At 39.0% G+C, this 20,300-nt stretch overlaps 1 protein-coding gene across 4 annotated transcripts; it reads right to left on the bottom strand.

Moving 5' to 3' along the window:
• Window positions 1-659: 659 nt before the first annotated feature.
• ZFP69 (ZFP69 zinc finger protein) lies at window positions 660-13,760 on the bottom strand. Of its 4 annotated transcripts, none has more exons than XM_054572045.1 (6): window positions 13,190-13,760; window positions 11,568-12,048; window positions 10,073-10,158; window positions 5,293-5,419; window positions 4,890-4,988; window positions 660-2,324 (listed from the first exon to the last, which is right to left on the bottom strand). In XM_054572045.1, the coding sequence occupies exons 2-6, from the start codon at window positions 11,692-11,694 to the stop codon at window positions 1,195-1,197; spliced, it is 1,569 nt and encodes a 522-aa protein (XP_054428020.1). In that variant the 5' UTR covers window positions 11,695-12,048; window positions 13,190-13,760; the 3' UTR covers window positions 660-1,194. The 4 variants fall into 4 exon arrangements, with proteins under 4 accessions (XP_054428020.1, XP_054428021.1, XP_054428022.1 ...); XM_054572046.1 differs by having other exon boundaries at window positions 4,890-4,985; XM_054572048.1 differs by having other exon boundaries at window positions 2,294-2,324; window positions 4,890-4,985; window positions 5,330-5,419.
• Between the last annotated feature and the right edge of the window lie 6,540 nt (window positions 13,761-20,300).

Raw genomic sequence — 20,300 nt, 5'->3', positions numbered from 1 at the left:
TGTTTCTTTTCTCTCCCCCAGGGACTAGAGCAGTTGATGGAAAAATGTCCTTTCTTTCTCCAGCTAAAACTTTGATGGGCTTGGCTGCTATTAGATAAAGTGCAGATTCCTCTCTGGCTCCAGGGATGGTAAGTGCTGATTTTTCTGGGGATGCAGCTCAGCTGGTATTTCTAGGCTGTTACTGAGACAAGCTGATACTTCTTTGATGGCCGATATATACGTTGGTCTAAGAGATGCTTTAGCACCAGATATGAAGTTTTATATCTTGCTGGTGGAAAATAAATTGGTCCAACAACTATGAAGATCAACTTGGCAATATCCATTATACAAACACATACACCATCTAGCACAGAAATTCCTGTTTTAGGAATGTATCTTACATATATACTTGCATGTGTGAGAAATGAAAATTTGTAAGCCTATTCATTGCAATATTATATAAACGAAATATTGGGAATCCAAAAGCCCATCCATAGTGGACTAGCTAAAAAAATGTACATATAGAACAGGGAATATTATGCAGCTGTAAAAAGAATAAGTAGGCAATTTATCTACTAATATGGAATGACCTCCATGGTATATGGTTAAGTAATAAAAGTAATGTGCAAATGCACTTGTATAGGAGGTTGCCATTTATGCTTAAAAAGAAAAACTGTATATTTGTATTCTCTAGGATATAAATAGAAAATTCTCTGAAAGGGTACACAAAAAAATTTTTAGTTATAAAAAATTGTTGCCTTTAGGTAGAATTTGATGGTGGGAATGAAGGAAGGATACTTCTCACTTATAGAACTGTCTGTGCCTTTTGAACTTTGTGCCATGTGCAAGTTTTCCCCATTAAAAATAAATTAATTTAAAACATGGGGGGTGGTTACATTTTAAACAGTAGTTCCTAAAAGCTTACCTGTAAATCAGTGAATGCCCATGAAGAATTATTTATTAATTCACCATGAAATCAGAAAAATAATGTGTGAATTTTCCAGATTGCTGAATTGGAAGAACCATCCTTTATTCTTGATTAAGTACTTTGTATAGAGGTGACAGTAGATAACAGTTATCAATGTAGTGTTTATACAATTGGCAAAATTAGAAGTTGGTATCATTGTATCGATAACTCAAATTTAGAGCTCTATTTAAAAGCACAGAATCACTGATTTAGACTTGGCTTTTGTTCTCATGTTGGATAATCTGTTTTTACACATTATTTCTGAAGTTATTCCTCCTGTGTATTTCATGGTGCCGAGTAAGTGATGAATTATAGCTGAAGGCTTTTCCACATTCATTACATTCATAAGGTTTTTCTCCAGTGTGATGTCTCTGATGTTTCTTAAAGGATGAGTCATGCCTATAGGCTTTTCCACAGCGGTTGCACTCATATGCTTTCACTCCTGTATGAACAGTTTTATGATTGCTAAGGTGGATCCTCTGCCTAAAGGCTTTCCCACATTCTTTACATTTGTAAGGTCTCTCCCCAGTATGGATCCTCTGGTGATGTGTTAGATATGCTCTATGACTAAAGGTTTTACAACATGCAGTGCACGCATAGGGCTTCTCCCCAGTATGAATTCTTACATGTTCACTAAGGTGTCGAATTTGTCGAAAGGTTTTCCCGCATTCATTGCATGTAAAGGGTTTCTCTCCAGAATGAGTTCTCAAATGTTGGATCAAGCTAATGTTCTGGCTGAAAGCTTTCTGACATTTATCACATACATAGGGTTTCTCCCCAGTGTGAGTTCTGTGATGCTGATTAAGAGAGGAGCGATGTCTGAAAGCTTTGCCACATTCTTCACATTCAAAGGGTTTCTCACCAGTATGGATTCTCTGGTGGGTATTAAGAGATGCGCTTTGACTAAAGGCCCTACCACACTCCTTACATCGGAAAGGTTTCTCCCCAGTATGAATTCTCATGTGTTCAGTAAGATGAATGGGTTGTTTGAAGATTTTTTCACATATGTTACACTCATAGGTTTTTGTTCTTATATAACTCGGATGATTAATCAGATCTAATTTGTATTTGTTCCTCTTTCTAAGTGTGTCATATTTATGGTACCTCTGTTCTATAATAACATTTGAACTCACAATATTTTCCCCAAATTTGTTAGTTTCTTGGCCTCTCTTCTTATGGGTCAAGATGGCTTGTCTTACATTTCTTCCATGGGTGTCCTGATGCCTTTCTAACTCATCATTATATCTGGAGACTTTTCTCAATGTGGAATCAATGACATCATCCCTCATGAACCTTTCCATCATGATGCCTTGATATAACTGTTCCTGTAAAATATCATTCTTTGCAGTTGACATATTGGTTTCTGCTTTACTCAAGTCTGAAAGAAATGGAAAAAAAACAAATAACTCATATTCTTTGTGCTTTAGAAACTCAATTACTGTAGTGTATATGGAATAGAGATTTAGACAACACATATGAAGTACATGAGATTTTAATTAAATGTAAATATAGTTATGCATCCTGGAGAGGTAATGGGAAATTAAAGAGACAGTAAACAGCCCTGGCTGGCTGACTCAGTTGGTTGGAGCATCATACCATACACTAGTCTGCAGGTTTGATTCCTAGTCAGGGCACATACCTTGGTTGCAGGTGTGTGCAGGAGGCAACCAATTGATGCTTCTCTCTCAGAGAACATAATTTTTAAAAATATACCATCTACAATAGCAACAAAATATAGGGTCTTCAAGATGAATCTGACAAAAGAGATAGAATATGCACAAGACCTTTATGGGGAAAATCCTAAAACTTCATTAAAAAAAAATTAGGTTGAATTAGGTTGAAAGTATGGTTTTGTGAACGAGTGTCATTCCAATAAATTAAAATGATAGATAAAAACTAAAATCTAAGAAAAAATGAAAAAAAGGAAATATTAATAAACAAAGCAATACACCATGTTCCTAAGTGGTAGGACTCAATATCATAATATTAATCCCCCCAAATTGACCTAGAATTTCAATTCTGTTCCAATAAAAATACTAATCAGAGTATTTGTCAGTGTGTGTGATGCACATTATATAATTTTGATGCATTTTATGTATCTATACCTATTGTATGCACTCATTATATAATTCATATGGAAAAGCATGGGGCTAAGAAAAGACAGGAAAATTTTAAAGAACAATGTGGGTGATCTACCTCTACCAGATATAAAGTTTCACTGTGAAATACAGTAATTAAGACAGCCTGGAGAGCCCAGAAACAGGCCCAAGCATTATGAACTTGACAGGTGATACAGTGCCATTAACTACTAATAAATAACTATTAATAACTATAACAAACTGTAAATGATTCTTAGACTGATTATCCATATGGAAAATATTAAACTAGATACACAGTTAACACTATATATAAAATAAATTCCAAGTGAATTGAACTTAGATATGAAAAGCAAAATTTTAAAAAAATGCAGGATAATATGTATCTTTTCTATAAATCAATTAAAAAAGAAAAACAATAACAGAACAATTGGGAAAGGATATATATAAGTAATTAACAGAAGAGGAATCCCGGATGGTCAATAAACATGAAAAATGTTCCCTCTCAGTAGTAATCAGGAAAATGAAAGAAATAAGATATTATATTCACCCTCTGAATTTACAAAAATGTGAAAGTTGTCAATGCCAAAATGTTAGCAAAGATGCAGAGTTCTGGAAACTCTTAAAAACTGCTGATGTGATACAAATGGGTGCAACCGAGAGCAATTGGGTCACACCTAGCAAAAGGAAGAAGCATATACTCCATGACCCAACAATTTTGCTTCTTCCAAACATCTCCGAGAAACACTTGGATATATACACAAGAGTATATATACATGAAGATTTACTGTAGCATCTTTACCTCCCAAATTTAGAAACAGTATAAAGTCTATCAACAGGAAAATGGATAAATTGTGATTTATTAATTCAATGGAAATGAATAAACATGGATAATTATAAAGTGTTGAATGAGAAAAGTAAGTGAAAGAATAAGAACATGCAAAACAATGCTATATGTGTAGGGATATATACATGTAGGAAAAGCATGAAGACACATATGAGAATATTAATATTTAAACTCAGAAGGCTTGGTTACTTCATAAGGTAGGAGGGAAGGGAAACAAGGCTTCAACTCTGTTTTAGTTCTCAATTGAGATGGAAGCCACATAGAAACTTGCTATAATGCTCTCTATGCCTTTTTGAACATCAAAAATATTTCATAATGTGAAAAAGTTAAAGGAAATTGTTGGAAGACCACTGAATTTGAGAATGGATCCTGTGTTAATTTCTCTTACAAAAGTTTCGTAATGTAGTTGTTACAAAAAATTAAGATATGTGAGTTAAAAAGAGTGAGGATCAAAGCTGGGATTATAAAATGAAAGGTGGCCCTGGCCAGGTAGCTTAGTTGGTTAGAGTGTCATCCTGATACACCAAGACTGCGGGTTCGATCCCTGGTCAGGGCACATACGAGAATCAACCAATGAATGCATAAATAAATGGAATAACAAATCAATGTTTTTTTCTCTCCCCACCCCTCCTTCTTCTGTCTAAAATCAATAAATTAAAAAAATTTTTTAAAAAAAATAAAAGATGGTGAAAGTGGAAACAGCATGAAAGAGAAAACTAAACATTCGTAGCATGCAAATCCTCAACAGAGATCTGGTTTTTGTGAGGAGAGACCATGTACATTTGACTGAACAGAGAAAGGAACTTTCAATTGGCTGACTTCAGAATACTGAAGAAAGAGGGAAAATCAAGTTTAATCTTAATGAGGACAAGCCTTCTCTCCCTTCCAGAGTGACGTTTGCAAGGTCAAGTAAAGGAAAGGAGAGGCAGAGAGAGGGGTGAAATTGGGTTTAGTGTGTGCCCCGTCCAGGGGCCTCAGCCTAAGAAGATTCTGGGCTCACCTGAACTGCAATGTCCTGGGCCTTCTTTCTCTGTTATCCATGGCTCTTCTCCTTCTTCCAACTTGGAAATCACCCTAGGTTTGGAAAGTTCATATCCTGCTTATGAAGTAAAAAAAGAGTATGAATGTTTATGTTGAGGTTTAAGAACTATCCCCAACATTTATTTCCAGTCCTGGGACCTCTGAAAATAGAAAGAAGCACCACAGCATGTCTTTGTGTTTTAGCTCTACAAAGTAAAGGAAGGAGACTCAGATATGCCCTAGCTTGATACTCAGAGAAAGAAGACATCTCTAATACAAAACCCAAGGCCAAAATCCAGGGAATCCATGACATTTAATAATTTAGAAATAATGACTCTTCCGCAATGGGTGGGTTTCTGGATAAGGGTTTAGCCCATCCTCACCCACGGAGACCAGGTTCCCATAGTTCTCCAGCATCACCTCCCGGTACAGGTTCCGGTGAGCAGGGGTCAGCTGCCTCCACTCCTCCTGGGTGAAGTTCACAGATATGTCCTTGAAGGTCAATTGTTCCTAGAATGTCAAACACATTGCTTTTTAGCCACAAACCACCTCCACTAAGGCCCATGGAGTTCCGAGTGTATTCTAAATTCTGAACAATTCTAAACTAGTTTTACTGGGAGCCAACTCTGGATCTGTTTGGAGAGTCTCTGGAAATTACCATAAATAATTAAATACATAGAAGGGTAGATGGTCATATGTGCCTTCGAAGAAATTAAGCAGGATAGGGGGACTAGGGAGAGTCACAGTGAGGGTACGGATGATCTTATATGTAGGCTGGTGGGGAAGGCCTCTCTAAAAGACCAGAGATGTGAATTCAGTGAATTCAGTTTTGTGGAAATCTAAGGGAAGGGTATTCTAGGCAAGCACAAAGGAACTAAGGTGAGACTGTCATTTGCTTTTGTGAGGAGCAGGAGAGTGAACAGCATCACTGGAGGCATGTTAGTGAAGAGGACAGTGGAAGAAGATGAGGCCCAGGGAGCACAGGAAGAGAGAATAGAAGCTTTTAGTATTGTCACAAAGGAAATGCAGTCCTGCTGAGCTTAAATTCTGAGGCCCTGCTGGAGTTAAATGCAAAGATGAATAAAACTCTCTGGAACTGTAGTCTAACCCCTTCCTGGCTCAAACACTGAGGAGATTAAAAAAAAGATCAGCCCGTCCACAATAGTGTCATGCGGCACTGGCAGCTGGATTAACAAGTGAACTCAGTCAGTGCTGTGTCTCAGCCAGAGCTTAGCCGCAGCTCTAGGAGGAATATGAATAATCAGTACCCCACCTTAACCACTAAAGGGGAGGGCCTAGAGTCTCTTGAAAATAAACAGAATGAAACAAACTATAATGCACAAGGTGTGTCTGGAAAAACTCCAGCCATTATTAATATAAGGAGAACAGTTTGTGTGAAATTGATATAGCCTGGCAGCCAAGGAGAGTGGACTGGAATGTGCATGCATGAACAATGACTACTTCACTGTACTAGTCAGTGGGGGCAGTACATGCTGTTGTGTGAGCATGTGTACTGTGTGGTCATTGCATTCAAAATGACGGAGCAAGCAGAGCAACAAATCTGCATCAAATTTTGCATTAAGCTTGAACATTCTTCTGTGGAAACTATTCGGATGATTCAGAAGGCAACAGCTATGGGCAACTGGTGATTGGCAGCTTGATCATGACAACATGCCCACTCATGCATCACGTCTTACACAGAGTTTTTTGGCCAAACATCAAATCATCCAGGTGACTCAGCCCCCCTACAACCCAGATTTGACACCCTGTGACTTCTGACTTTCCCCAAAACTAAAATCACCATTGAAAAGGAAGAAATTTCAGACTGTGAGTGTGATTCAGGAAAATAAAACAGGGCAACTGATAGCCGTTTGGAAAACTGTCTGCAGTTCCCAAGGTGCCTACTTTGAAGGGGACTGAGGCATTATTGTCCTATGTACAATGTTTCTTGTATCTTGTATCTTCTTCAATAAATGTCTCTTTTGCATAGTAGATGGATGGATACTTTCTGGACAGACCTTGTATACCTATTTAATCTTCCACTGTTCTCTTATACCCAATAATCTAACCTACAATAAAAATTGTTAGACATGTAAATAAAGAGTGCAATCTGACCTATAATTATGAAGATAATCATTAGAAGCATGCCCATAGTTGACCAAGTCATTGAAATGAGCAAAGAAAACTAATGCAATTATTAAAATATGTTAAAGAATTTACAATAAAATATAGAAGAGGTGAAAACTTGGTGGTAACTGAGGGGAGAAATAGAAATGCTAAAAAAAGAACTAAATGAAAATTACTACACCTGAAAAATATAGTATCTGAAAAATCCACTAGATGGACTTAATAGCACACTGGACCCTGATAAAGACCAGATTAGTGAAACTTAAAACAGGTAGGTAGCTGTTATTAAAACTGAAGCACCAAGAGAAAAATATCTGGATAGTATCCAGTGGTTTAAAATATATGTAATAAGAATCTTAGAAGGAGATAAGAGAATGGGCAAAAATGATATTTGAAGAAATAAAGGCTAAAATATTCCTAAATTAACCCACAGATCCAAGAAGCTCAGCAAGCCCCAAAAAGAACAAATTCAAAGAAAGCCATGCCTATGCACTTCATAGTAAAAGTGCTGAAGAGCAAACTTAAAAGGGAAGATCATAAAAGTGGCCAAAAAACATGGAAGGAAGGAAGGAAGGAAGGGAGGGAGGGAGGGAGGGAAAAGACATACCACATATATGCAAACAATAAGAATAACAGCTAACTTCTCACCCTAAACAATACAAGGTAAAAGATCATGGAACATCTATAACATGCTTAAAAGAAAGAACAGTCAATCTAGAATTCTGTATCCAGCAAAAGATCCTCATATAGAAAGAGGATATAAAGACATTTTTAGATCAACAAAAAAGCTATCTGAGAATTTGTCATCCAGACACCCATACTACAAGATACGCTAAACAACATTCTTTAGGGTGAAGAGAAATGATGTCAGAGAGAAACTCAGAACTGAAGGACTTAAGAGTCCCAGAATTGGTAAATATGTGGGCACATATGAATGACTCATTTTCTTTTTTTTCCTTAATTTTTTTATGACACAATTTACTGTTAAAAGCAGAAATAAGAACAATGTATTGTGGGATTTATAACATATAAAATGAAAAGTATTATGACAATACACAAAGAGTGGAAAAGAGTAAGTGGAAATATAAGACTTTCATATTATATGTGAAACTAATATTAATTCAAAGCAACTGTGCTATGTAAAAAGTGTACATTGTAATGACTAGAGCAACCACTAAAAACAAGAAAAGAAGTATAGCTTAAAAGTCATTAGGGACATAAAATGGAATACGAAAAATCTATTCAACCCAAAAGAAGGCAGGAGAAGAGGAACAAAGAATAGATGGGACAAACAGCAAACAAAGAACAAGAATATATACCCAAATCCCACCACATCAATAATCATGTTAACTGTAAATGGACTAACCACGTAAGACTCAGCTATATTTAAGGAGGTCAAACTTTAAATATAAAGACAAAGATAGGTGAAAAGTAAAAAAATGGGAAAGGTTATACCATGCAAACAATAACTAAAAGAAAATTGAGGAGCAATATTAAATCAGACAAAGTGGACTTCAGGAAAAGGAATATTACTAGGCATAAAGAGACATTTCATACTGATAAGGGTCAGTTCATCAAGAAGACAACAATCTCATGTTTATGCATCTGATAACACAATTCAAAATAAAGCAGAATTAACAGAACTAAAGGTAGATATAGACAAAGTCAAACAATTAGAGATTTTTGACATTCTTCTCTCAGTAACTGACACAATTAGACAAAAATTCATCAAGGATATAGCTTTGAACTATTAACCAACTTAACCTAACTGACATTTATTTATAGAACATTACAGAATATACATCCTTTTTAAAATTAAATTATTTTGAGAGAATTTTACATGAAAATCTGTTTTGAGATAGATTCACATGCAGTTATAAGATATAAATGGAGATCCCATGTACTCTCTACTAGGGGCAAAGCAGAGTTTGACGGGAGGCATGAGGAAACTTTCTGAGACAGTGGAAATGCTCTCTATCTTGATTTGATTAGATGGTGTACACGTACTTCAAAATAGAACTGTGCACTTTCACAAGTATTTTATCCTATATTTTAAAAAAATGTAATCTTCTCCCAGGACTAAGAATCCCATCAGTTTTTGATAAATGTAAAGAAGTGAGGAATTCTAGAAAGGTGGAGTGCAGAGATAACCCTTTAAATAATTAGATTACTACTTCTTCCGTATTTCTATAAGTAACTCTGGACTGCATTTCAACCTTGGGAAGTATTAGTATCTCAACTAGCTGAGGAAACTTGGATTATAAAAAGCAAAAAAATATTGTGACAGATCACCAAGTAAATTCAAGAGATAAATTCAAATCCTGTACCACCTAATTTCAGAACCCAAGTTATTTTACTTAAAACTCCGCCATTCTCAAATAACATTTCCTCTTTAATTGTCTCCTTTGCCTTTTATTCAACAATTTTCCTTCTGTGTCACCTATCCTTTCGCCAGGCGGTGAGGACACCCTTTTCTGGCACCCTGCTATATCTGCCCAGGCTAACTTGTGCACTGTGTGGCCTGAGCATGTCTTCTCTTCTCACTTTTTTGGCTGCAGTTTGACCTCTGCTCCCAATACTCTAAGCATCACCTCATGAAGTTCACAAGTGATATGTGTACATCACTAAGAATGTCAGAACTTTATTCTCATTTACAAAGTTTGTTTTTAGTATGAAATACTCAAAAAAAGAAAAAAAAAAAGGCTTATCTTAGATCCCAAGTGGTATCTGTTGGTTTTTAGAGACTAGAATTATATCATTCATTTTGCTTTCTTTACAGAAATTAGCACAATGTTAGATCTAGATATTGATTAGAAACAAGAGTTACACTGAGGAAGGTATAATTTATATTGTGAGCAGGTAAATTGCTACCACTGTGGCTCCATTTTCTGCACAACAGCAATGTGCTCTGAGCTCCCTAGGTTGTATTTCTTAGCCTCAACAACATCCTACTTCAAAAAAAAAGGGGGGGGGGGCAAGTTATAGCTTTAAAAACCAATAAGCATGCCAAAAAAATGAGAGGAAACTCAAACCCACCTGGGATTCTGCTGTTCGAGCCCCAGAGGTCCCTTCATCCTTTAAACCTTCTCCCTGGGTCTCATCAGCACCCTGAGGTAGCAGAGCTGGGAAAGGAAAAGAGCCATGAGGTTTGCATCTCCCCAAACCCCCAAATTGAAAAGCTGCCTGCAGACCTGCTGAACATGGCTCCTCTCTCAATACAGTCACAAAGAGAGGCATTTAGAATGACTCAAGCACAGACTGGAGCCTTCTGCATGAGGAAAACCTGCAGTGCTCTGTTTTGGACATTAGTATTTCCCAATGGTCAATGTTGGTCCAAATGCACAGGTCTACCAAGCCTCTCCTTTGTTCAAAGATTTCCAACAAGAAAAAATGTCCAGCCACTTCCCATGGACTTCAAGACACTCTACAGTCTACCTGAAGCATGTATGTCCAGCTCTGGTTTCCTCTAATCACTATCCATTCCTTTTCTGTTGGACACAAACATTGACCTCAGACTACAATAGTCTTCATTCTCTGAACCTTCTATAAAAAACTTAGGCATCTTTCAAGGCCCAATTCAATGCTACCTGCTTTGTGAAAATTTCTCAGGTAAGTACAATTGGAAAAGTGTTTCCTATCTCTTGTCTTCCAAAGAACTTTACCATAGCATTTTCCTAGGTTACCTTCTATTATTTTGATCTGGGTATGTCTATCTCTATCAATTAATAATCAGCATTAGAGATCAGTATTCATTTTTCTCTCTCTCAAGATGCTTGGTAAAGTCCTGCCTGACACAGCTATAATACAGTAAATATTGGCTGAATCTAAAGTGTTAAAGGTATGAATAAAAAGATCACACAAAACACAAGAATTCCCCCATCCATCGAACTATCTGGACCAGATCACTAAGTAATGTGTAATCTTGGATATTTTCACACTGAACCCATATAGTTTAAGATAAAAGGCGATTAATCAAAGCATTCCTTCCTTTCAGCAGAAGATGAAATGAAAGAACTGATACTGGGTTGGGGCTAAAACGACTAAAACTTGTGAAAGAAAACCACTGGTCCTAAAGGCTTTGACTTTGCTGTCCATGAATCACATTTACACACTCAGGAGCCCCGAATGGGAAATGTCTTATGTTGTGCGCAGTATCTGAGGACAGGAGATGGGAGCAGTAGGGGCAGCACGGAGCACACCTCAGCAAGGAGCCTGTGCGGGGAGCACAATATTAAGTACCACCTCCTTGGGAGGTAGCCAGTTGAGTACGTTTGAGTGCATGCCTTTAAATTCTTCTGGAGGAGCAAAAAGGCAGGAGAGGAGGTGTCCAGAAGCACGGTTCAGACTGCCAGAATTCCAGAACTCTCACAGCTATCCACTTCCCAAAAGCCACAAGCATGAACCCCCGAGACCTGCTTTCCCCCAATTTTCTCTCCAAGAGACCAGAACAATGAAGTGTGCCTATCTTTTCACACACAGATGAGATTTCCTCTTTCTCCTTCCGTCCCCACCTCCACCGGTCTGTTCTCACCTTCTCCTTCAAAAATCTTAGTCACGTCCTCCCACAGGGGCATCCCCTCCTTGGCCCTCTGTGGGTGGTGCAGCTTCACCCAGGTGCTGGCCTCAGTGGGCAGAGTGATCAAAAGCTGCTGCAGCATGATGATGACTCCCCGACTGCGCCTGTCCACCTCTGCCGAGGAAACTGCCAGAACTTCTGCTGAGAGGCTTCACAGTTGCGTGGTCCTCCTCTGATAAGTCTCCTGCCCTCAGGACTTTGGCATGTTCCTGCAGCACCAGAACCTGGAGGCTCCTCGAGGCTGGTGTGACTTTAACAACTCTGCAAAACTGACTCTTCTCTTAAATTAAGCACCATCTCCTTGGGAGGCAGCCGGCTGGGCAGGTTTGAGTGCATGCCTCTCTCTTCTTCTAGCAGAGCACCAAGCAGGAGAGGAGGGCTCCAAGAGCACCCTCATACAGCCAGAACACCAGGACTTGCAAAAATATATTTAAAACTGCAAAAGATCCAAAAACAAAGATTTGACATCAATGTGGGAATAAGTACAATCAATGCTCTTGGATGTGTCTCTCTCTCCCAGTTCCATACACACATACACAAACAGCCAAAAATACTCAGCCGTCCACTGACCCTGCATTGACTTCCCTCCCTATAAGCTGCATGCATCTTCTGCCTGGATACAGATTTGAAAGAGGGCAGGCTTTAAAATCAGACTGCCTAGGTTAGAATCCTGACCCTTGCGCTTAAAAGCTCTATAGCACTTCAGCTATCTGAGCTTCAGTTTCTTCATCTATAAAATAGGAATAATAATTGTACTTCATAGCATTGTAATGTTGATTAATTGAGACGGTGTAGGATACACCATAAAACTTTAATAAACATTAATATAAACCTTTTAATGCTGTACCATAACATTATTTTTTTGTTATTTTTTTTTTAAAACGAGATCTCAATTTAAAGTTCAAGTATCTCAACTGATGGAATAATCACATAGCTGTATTTTCACACGGGCAAGCAAGTGACAGACACATGACCATCCACGTGGATGACTAGCAGCTGGCAAGTTATTTTAACCTCTCTGTTAAGATGTATCCTGGTTTCAAAAATGTTAAAACTGAGGGAGCGCAGTATGCCTATGAATGGAGGAAATATAGTTCTTCTAGTATAATGAAGACTACTGTAGAACTGTTAGTAATAGGCTATTTTGGAGGAAAAAAACCTCAAATACATTGTCTATCTCATCTGACCCCATGGCATCTGAGCATGTAGGTCTCTACACGGCAATCAGATCCAGTGCATCTGGGGGCCCCCAAATCAGTCCCAGCTCCGTAAAAGGAGGCTGGCCCAATTTTATGAAGTTTGTGGGGAAGGGTGTGTGTTTTATGGGCATCTCTTGTTTTCATCTGGGACTGATGCAGAGAAAGGGAGCTACATCCTAACCGATTGCAGCATGTGGGAAATATCCTGCTTCTTAATATATAAAAAGTAAATGTCTTGTTATCAAAGTGGAGAAATTTATTAAATGGTTAATGACAGAGAAGATTCATCTGGAAGAAGCCCCTTCTCACTGCTCCCAGACCTGCCTCGCTCGGACTTCAAGACGGACGACACAGGCAGTGAAGAAGCTTCCTACTCACCAGATCGGCCGCGGACGCCGGTAGGACCAGAGACGGGGGCGTGAGAGCGCGGGCTCTTGAGGCTTTCAGCTCCACAGGATGTCTCTTTAGTGGAGGACTGGTAAAAGATTTTGTTTTTACCCAGCCTTCTATAGACAGACCACATCCCCGCTCAAAACACGCCCAACGTTCACGTCGGCCTCCAGACTGGAAGTGGGTCTCCTCGCAATTCTCAAGCACAGGCGGCCTAGGGTGGTACTGTCGCTCCTGATGAACCCTAACCCTCCAGCGTGGCCTTTCGCAGCCGCAGCGGTACACCGAGAAGCGGGGCTCTGGGAGCCGCGATGCGGGGTTCCCTGAACCAGCTTCCCGCAGACCTAGACAAGGATACACCTCGCAGGCTGCGGCTTTAAAGCCCCGGCGGCAGCAAAGGCCAGGTCAACCAGAGCGCCGCCTCTTGGGCCGCAACCCGGCGTCTCCTAGCGCCCCTGCCTCAAGACGCTTCTCCGCAGTTGCCCGCACCACGGATCGCCCTAGCGGGTCCCAGCGGGGCCCAGGGTGCGGCCCACCCACGCGGGCGTCTGGCCCCCCTGCCGGCAGCCTGCGAGCCTTCCGGTGGGCTCGGCCCGCCCAGCTGCTGGCTCCGCCCACGAGGTCTGCCCAGGAGCCCGCCGGCTCCAGGGATGTGGGGCGCGAGCGAAGACCCGGAACCCGGATTATGTGGAGCGCGACCCCCGGGGGACGGCCCAGACCCAGGGGCAGCGGGCACCCAGGAGGACCTGCCTCATTTCCTGGCAGTGGCTGGGAGAGACCACATGAACTGCCAGCTCTCCAGGTGGGGAAACCCCTTCTCTGTCATTGATTCATTCATTCATTCATTCACCAACTATCTCCTTAGTACCCAAGATTTGACATGCATTGATTGTTACAGGATCTGAGCATACAACAGTTATCAAAATGCAGTCCCTGCTTTCTTGGATCTTAATTCCGGTGAGATTAAATAGGTAAATAAATAGAAGAATAGCTAATATCCCAGGTGATGATAAGGGCTATTAGGAAAAGGGAAGCGGCCTGTAGAGTGGGGTACAGAGGATAACTGGAACTCCTATCTCTGGTAATTGTGGGCTAGGATATTTATATCAACCCACTTCAGAAAACAATACTAATAAAAGGCAAAAGTCTGGAATATATCTATTATAATGTTTTTAAATGTGTTAGTTTACTAGGGCTGTCAGACAGTTCCACTAACTGGGCGGCTTAAAGAACAGAAATGTATTTTCTCACAGTTGTGGAGGCCAAAAGTCCAAGGTCCAGGTGTCAGCAGAGTTGATTTCTCTGGAGACCTTTCTTCTTGGCTGCAAATAACTGCCTTCACCTTGTGTCCTCCCTGGGTCTTTGTGCTGTGTGCTCGCCTGCCCTGGTGTGTCTCTGTCCAAATTTCTTATAAGGATACCAGTCGGATTGGTTTAGAGCACACCCTAATGCCTCATTTTAACTCAATTATCTCTTTAAAATGATTGTTTAATCACCAAAGTATGTGATACAGTCACATTCTGAGATACTGGGGGTTAGGGTTTCAACATATGAATTTTGGGGATACACAATTCATTCTGTAACAAGGTGTCTAAGAGATGGGAAGATAAAGAATACCAGACCAAAGGCTAGAAAGCCAGGATCCAGAAAGGTAATCCAACTTGGAACACTGGAAGATGCTTTTACCCTGAGACATTTACCTAGCTGAAAAATGATGATCTTCCTTTTGCACTTCAAAGAAGAAAGGAAGGAAGGGAGGGGAGAAGGGAGGGAAGGGAGTGAAATAGAAGACCTTTTGTACAATAACTGGGACCCCCAAGGGCTACACCCTTAGGGTGAGGATGAATTGGAAATGGAATAGCTTGAGAGGAATTTCCAGGCTGGGGTTAAATTGTCTGTCTCAGGCCTTGGTCTTGGTTTTAGGTGGTCTCTGACTGATGCCACCAGATCCCAGGCAAAAGCAAATACAAATCCTCTCTGGAAGAAAGCATTATAATCACAGACCTTAAATTGTTTCTACAGATAAATTTTCAGAGAAATGTTAAGTACAGAGTTAAAGATAAACAGATACACAAGAAAACTAGACTTTCTGGGTGAGCTTTTCAGCAGAAACACAAACAACAGAAATAGAAATTGCAAAAACAATTTCTTTCGGAATTATCAGATGCAAACTATAAAACAATTTATAGTTTCTTTGTTCAAAGAAATAAAATAAAACTCAGTTTTGCCAGGTGCCTGGAAACTATAAAAAATAATAAAGCAGATATAAAAAAGAACTAAATAGAAATTCTACCATAACAAAATTAAGAATTCAGTGGATGATATAACATATTAGACATAACTGTGTAGAAACTAAATGAAATGGAAAGTAGGTAAGACATTATCTAGAGTGAAGTATTAAGGAACAAAAGGATGGTATATACAGAAGACAGGATGAAAGGTATAGATGATACAGTGAGAAGATCTAGCATAAGTTTAAGAAGAGAGAAGCTGGGGCAGAGATAGTATTTGAAGAGAGAACAGCTTTATATTTTACAGTACCTATGAAAGCAACCAGATCACAGATGTAAGAACTCACATAATTCCCTAACAGTATAAAGGAAAACCTAGACACATTATAGTAAAAACTGAAAAAAAAAAATCCCTAAAGATAGAGAGAAAAATCTTAAAAGTGGCCATCGTTTTAAAATATGCCCACTCCTCCTTCTAATAGGAGTGGAGACTAATTCCTTTCCCCTTGAATGTGAGGTGAACGCACTTCTAAAGAATACAATGTGGTAGAAATGATAGTATGTAACTTCAGAAGCTAAGCCATTCTGCCTTGCACACTCTTATTTTGTTATTTCCTTTTCTTGCACACTCTTTGATTGCTTGCTCTGAGGGATGCCAGCTGAATAACCAGCATCATCTTACCAGCCACGTGAGTGAGCCGCCTTCAGATGACTCCCGCCTCAGCCAACAACTGGACTGCAAGCACCTCATATGGACTCATCCCGAGACAGAGCCTCCCATCTAAGCAGCTTCTGAATTATGGACCCATGAAAAATGTGAGATTAAAAAATGTTTATTTTTAGACACTGAGTGTTAGAGGTCTTATTCAGCAATTGCTAACAAATACAGGGGCAAAATCTGATAACTAACACAAGTGGCATTATGACAGCCAACTGATCATCAGCAATAATGTAAGCCAGAAGACAGTGTAATGAAATCTTCGAAGTTCTGTGAGAAAATAATTGATAACTAAGTTATTCAACACAGAGTAAAAAAAAAATCTTTCAAGAATGAAGGCAAAACAAAGACATTTTCAGACAAAAACTGAGAGAGTTTGCCACGAGCAGACTATATTAAAGGAAATTCTCAAGGCTGAACTTCAGGCAGAAAGAAAATGATTCTAGACAAAAAGCAAAGATGTAAAAAGAAAGCAAGAACAAAAGAAAGCAGAAAATGTGACTAAATCTGAATGAGTATTAATAATATAGACTAAAAAACTTATAATTTGTGAGGTTTAAAAAAAAGATTAAAATGCCCAAGAGCAGGTCAGGAAGGGGGTGGAGTTAAAGTATTCTAAGTTAAAATATAACACTTTGAGTGTTAGCTAAGTAAAAGTACTCGACTATCTTGGAGGAGAGTAGAGGTATTAATTAACATTAAACTTTGACAAGAAAAAATGTACGTTGTAAACTGGAATATTTATGTTACTGAATATGAAAACCTATTATAAAGTTATAGTATTAAGACAATGAGGTAGCTCTTGGTGCAAGAATAGGTAAACTAACAGTGGAATAGACTGAGTGCAGATGCAGGCACACACATCAACCATCACCTCATTTATGACAGGGTGGGGGAAATGAAGGTCTTTTTAATAAATTAGTGCTGGGTCATTTGGATATCCTATCAACCCGGTATTTACAACATACACAAAAATCAGTCCAGATGGTTTTCAGTTCTAAATATGAGAGGTGGGAAAAAAACAAACCAAAACAAAACAAAACAAAAAACAGAAAAAAACCACCACCCAAAAACATTGAGAAGAAAGAAAAATTTTGATGACCTTGAAATAGCATAGATTACATGGGATAAAAAGTCCTAAGTATAAAGAAAAACTAATAAACTAACCCAGATAATAAGTAAGCCCCAGACATTTCAGACACTTCTGGTGAGAGTATAAATTGGTACAACTATTTTGGAAAAGTATTTGGCAGTATTTACTAAAGCTGAGCAATCCCATCCCGAGGTATATATCCACCAGGAATGCATACAAAATGTTCACCAAAGACATATACTAGAATGTTCATAGAACACTCTTTCTATTAGTCTCAAAGTGGAAACTATTCAAATGCTCATCAACAATGGAATGGATAAATAAATATTGCTGTATCACAAGATGGAGTACGCACAGCAATGAAAATAGACTACAGCTACATACAGTATTAGTGACTCTCACAAACACGGTGTTGAGCAAATGAAACCAGACAAAGAATATACAACATGTGATTCTATTCACGTAAAGTACGAAAATGGGTGAAATTAACCTCTAGTGTTAGAAGTTACCCTTTGGATGATAACGACTGATGTGTAGGGCATTTGGCTCGTTGGCCTTGATTCGTCACTCAACTATCCATAAATTTCAGTGCCTTTTCTTTGGGCCATGTAGTTTCTCCAGAGAAGACTCCTCCAATGGGGGGTAGCAGGGAGACTGTGGAAGGGGTGGAGCCTGGCTTTTACTGGCAAAGGGGGCTGAGGATCCCACAGTTCAGCATGCAGCTTTACATTAATCTGCATTTTAGCCCTGCTTCTTACCCCTAGATTCCACTGTGTCTGGTGTCCCTGATTCCAGAGCAACTCTAGTCCTTCTCCAGTGAACAAAGTTCCAGTGTTCTTCGAGATGAGGGAAGCTGGCAATGGAATGGAGAAAGGCATGAGAGAATGTGTAGCAGCTGCTGTGTAGGGTCAGTGAAGGGACCTCAGAGCTAAGTACAGAATTCCAACAGATCCAGATTTTCAGCCTCTCGTCTTCCATGGTGCCCAGCATCTCCATGGCTTCAGCCTTTCCAGGGACCTCGTCTTGTCCATGTTCTTTTCTACAGGCTCTGCTAAATCAGTAGCCACTTTTCTGTTTTCTCACTACCAAAAACGAGCTGACATCTCCCGTCTGCTGCTGTATTCTCCCCAACTGCTGGGATAAACTTTTATCCTTCCCTAGTTTCTTATAAACTCATGCTTACAAAACAAAGATAAACTCTTGTCATTAGTCAGCCATATTTAACTGCATTTTTAGCAAATTAACTTAAAATACCCTTCTATCTTAAAAGTGTTATAATTCATAGTTCTTAAGAGGCCTAAAAATTCTACCCATTTGTAAAGCAATAAATAAATAAAATTTTAAAAGGAAACAAAAAGATCTCACCTATAAAATCTAGGTATAGGGATCACCTTTCTCTATGGTAATTATGGATACATAATTCAATTCAAATTAAAACAATTCATTAAATATTGAGTCCCAACTGTGTGCCAGGCATTGTTGCAGGCACTTAGAGCGGGGACCAGATCCATACACTCATGGAGCTTAAATACTAATAGGGGGAAACAATAGTAAATAAGCATAATAAATATATAAAATATCTAGTATTTGAAGTTTAGGGGTAAAGAATTATGTAGCATGGTCTGGATAGTGTTCAGTGAAAAGGCAACATTTGAGCAAGGATGAGAAGGTAAGAGTGTAGGATATCTGAAGGAACAGCCAGTGCCAAGGCCCGATGTCAGGAACAAGGTTCCTGAGTTCATGATGTCAGTGTCATGAGTTCATGAGGTAGGTCTGGGCTGGAGACGTGAATCTGGCAGCTAAATAGAAATGGTATCTTACGCCATTAAGACTATATGCGATCACTGAGGCAGGGACTATCATCAGAGAAAAGTGATAGTCATGCCTCTCACTAAAAGGAGCAATCAGAGAAACTTAAATTCTTAGGAAATCTAAGACCATAGAAATATGGTAGAACATATGTAAGGAACAGTATGTATCCCCTCTCTCCTTTGGCCCACATAAGGACTTAAGAATCAGAGGCCAGTTTTTTAAAAAATTAAATGTGGTATTCTGGATTTGCAGCTTTACTTTATAAGTTCACAGTTACAATGCTCAGGCAATTGAATTGTTCTGCCATCTAAGAGTCAGTAGTTGAACTTGACCTAATTCCAATTATGTTTGGGAGGATACAGTATCTATTAAGTGTAGTAAAGTACTATGAGTCAATTCCTCCTTTTCCTCTCTCATACTTCCTTGCCTCAATATGGCCCCTGAAATCGCCTTCTCCCTGGTACTTTTTGGTGAGTCCCTAGATGTGTTGTTCTGAGGGCTATCCCAAAGTCCCTCCCAATCAACAGAATGCACATTTTCAAATCTAATACTGTATATTTATCAAAGGGAAAGTTAAAAAGAATTAAAATGGCAGCCACCAATTTCAATATATCTATCTTCAAAAAATCATTAATATGCATTAAGGAATAATGGCCTAATCTTTTTAGGTGTAATAATGGCATTTCAGTTATGTTTTAGAGATACATCCCTAACTAAGTACTTATGAACAAAAAAAGCAGCATCAACCCTGGCCAGTTAGCTCAGTTGGTTAGCATGTCACCCCAATACACCAAGGTTGTGAGTTTGATCCCTTGTCAGGGAACAAACAAGAGTGAACCAGTGAATTTGTAAATAAGTAGAGCAACAAATGGATATGTCTCTCTCTCCCTTCCTCTCTTTTCCTAAAAATAATTTTAAAAAATCATTATTGATTGAAGTCTGTGTAAATATCTCCATAAATAATTCCTAGGCTTACACAACAGCATTACAAATGTGATTTAAAAAAAAAAAAAGTTCTTGCAACAAAATACCAAAGGAATTTGATAAGGAGATAGGAGTTAGGGCACAAATACATATACTAATTTGACATTATATGAGCTTCTTGCCATTAGTAGCCATTTACATACTCTATATATAAGGCAGCAAACTATAGTCCTTGGGCTAAATGCATCCCAACACCTGTTTTTTAAATTTACCGGAACATTCAGTTATGTGAGTTCTCAGGTAGGAACAATCTTGACCCTC

This window comes from Pteronotus mesoamericanus, unplaced genomic scaffold, assembly GCF_021234165.1.
Source record: "Pteronotus mesoamericanus isolate MK-2021 breed Mesoamerican mustached bat unplaced genomic scaffold, CSHL_Meso_final contig_221, whole genome shotgun sequence".
Taxonomy (NCBI): Eukaryota; Metazoa; Chordata; class Mammalia; order Chiroptera; family Mormoopidae; genus Pteronotus; species Pteronotus mesoamericanus.
Note: the sequence above shows the minus strand (reverse complement) of the source record. Positions and strands in the feature narration are given on the sequence as shown.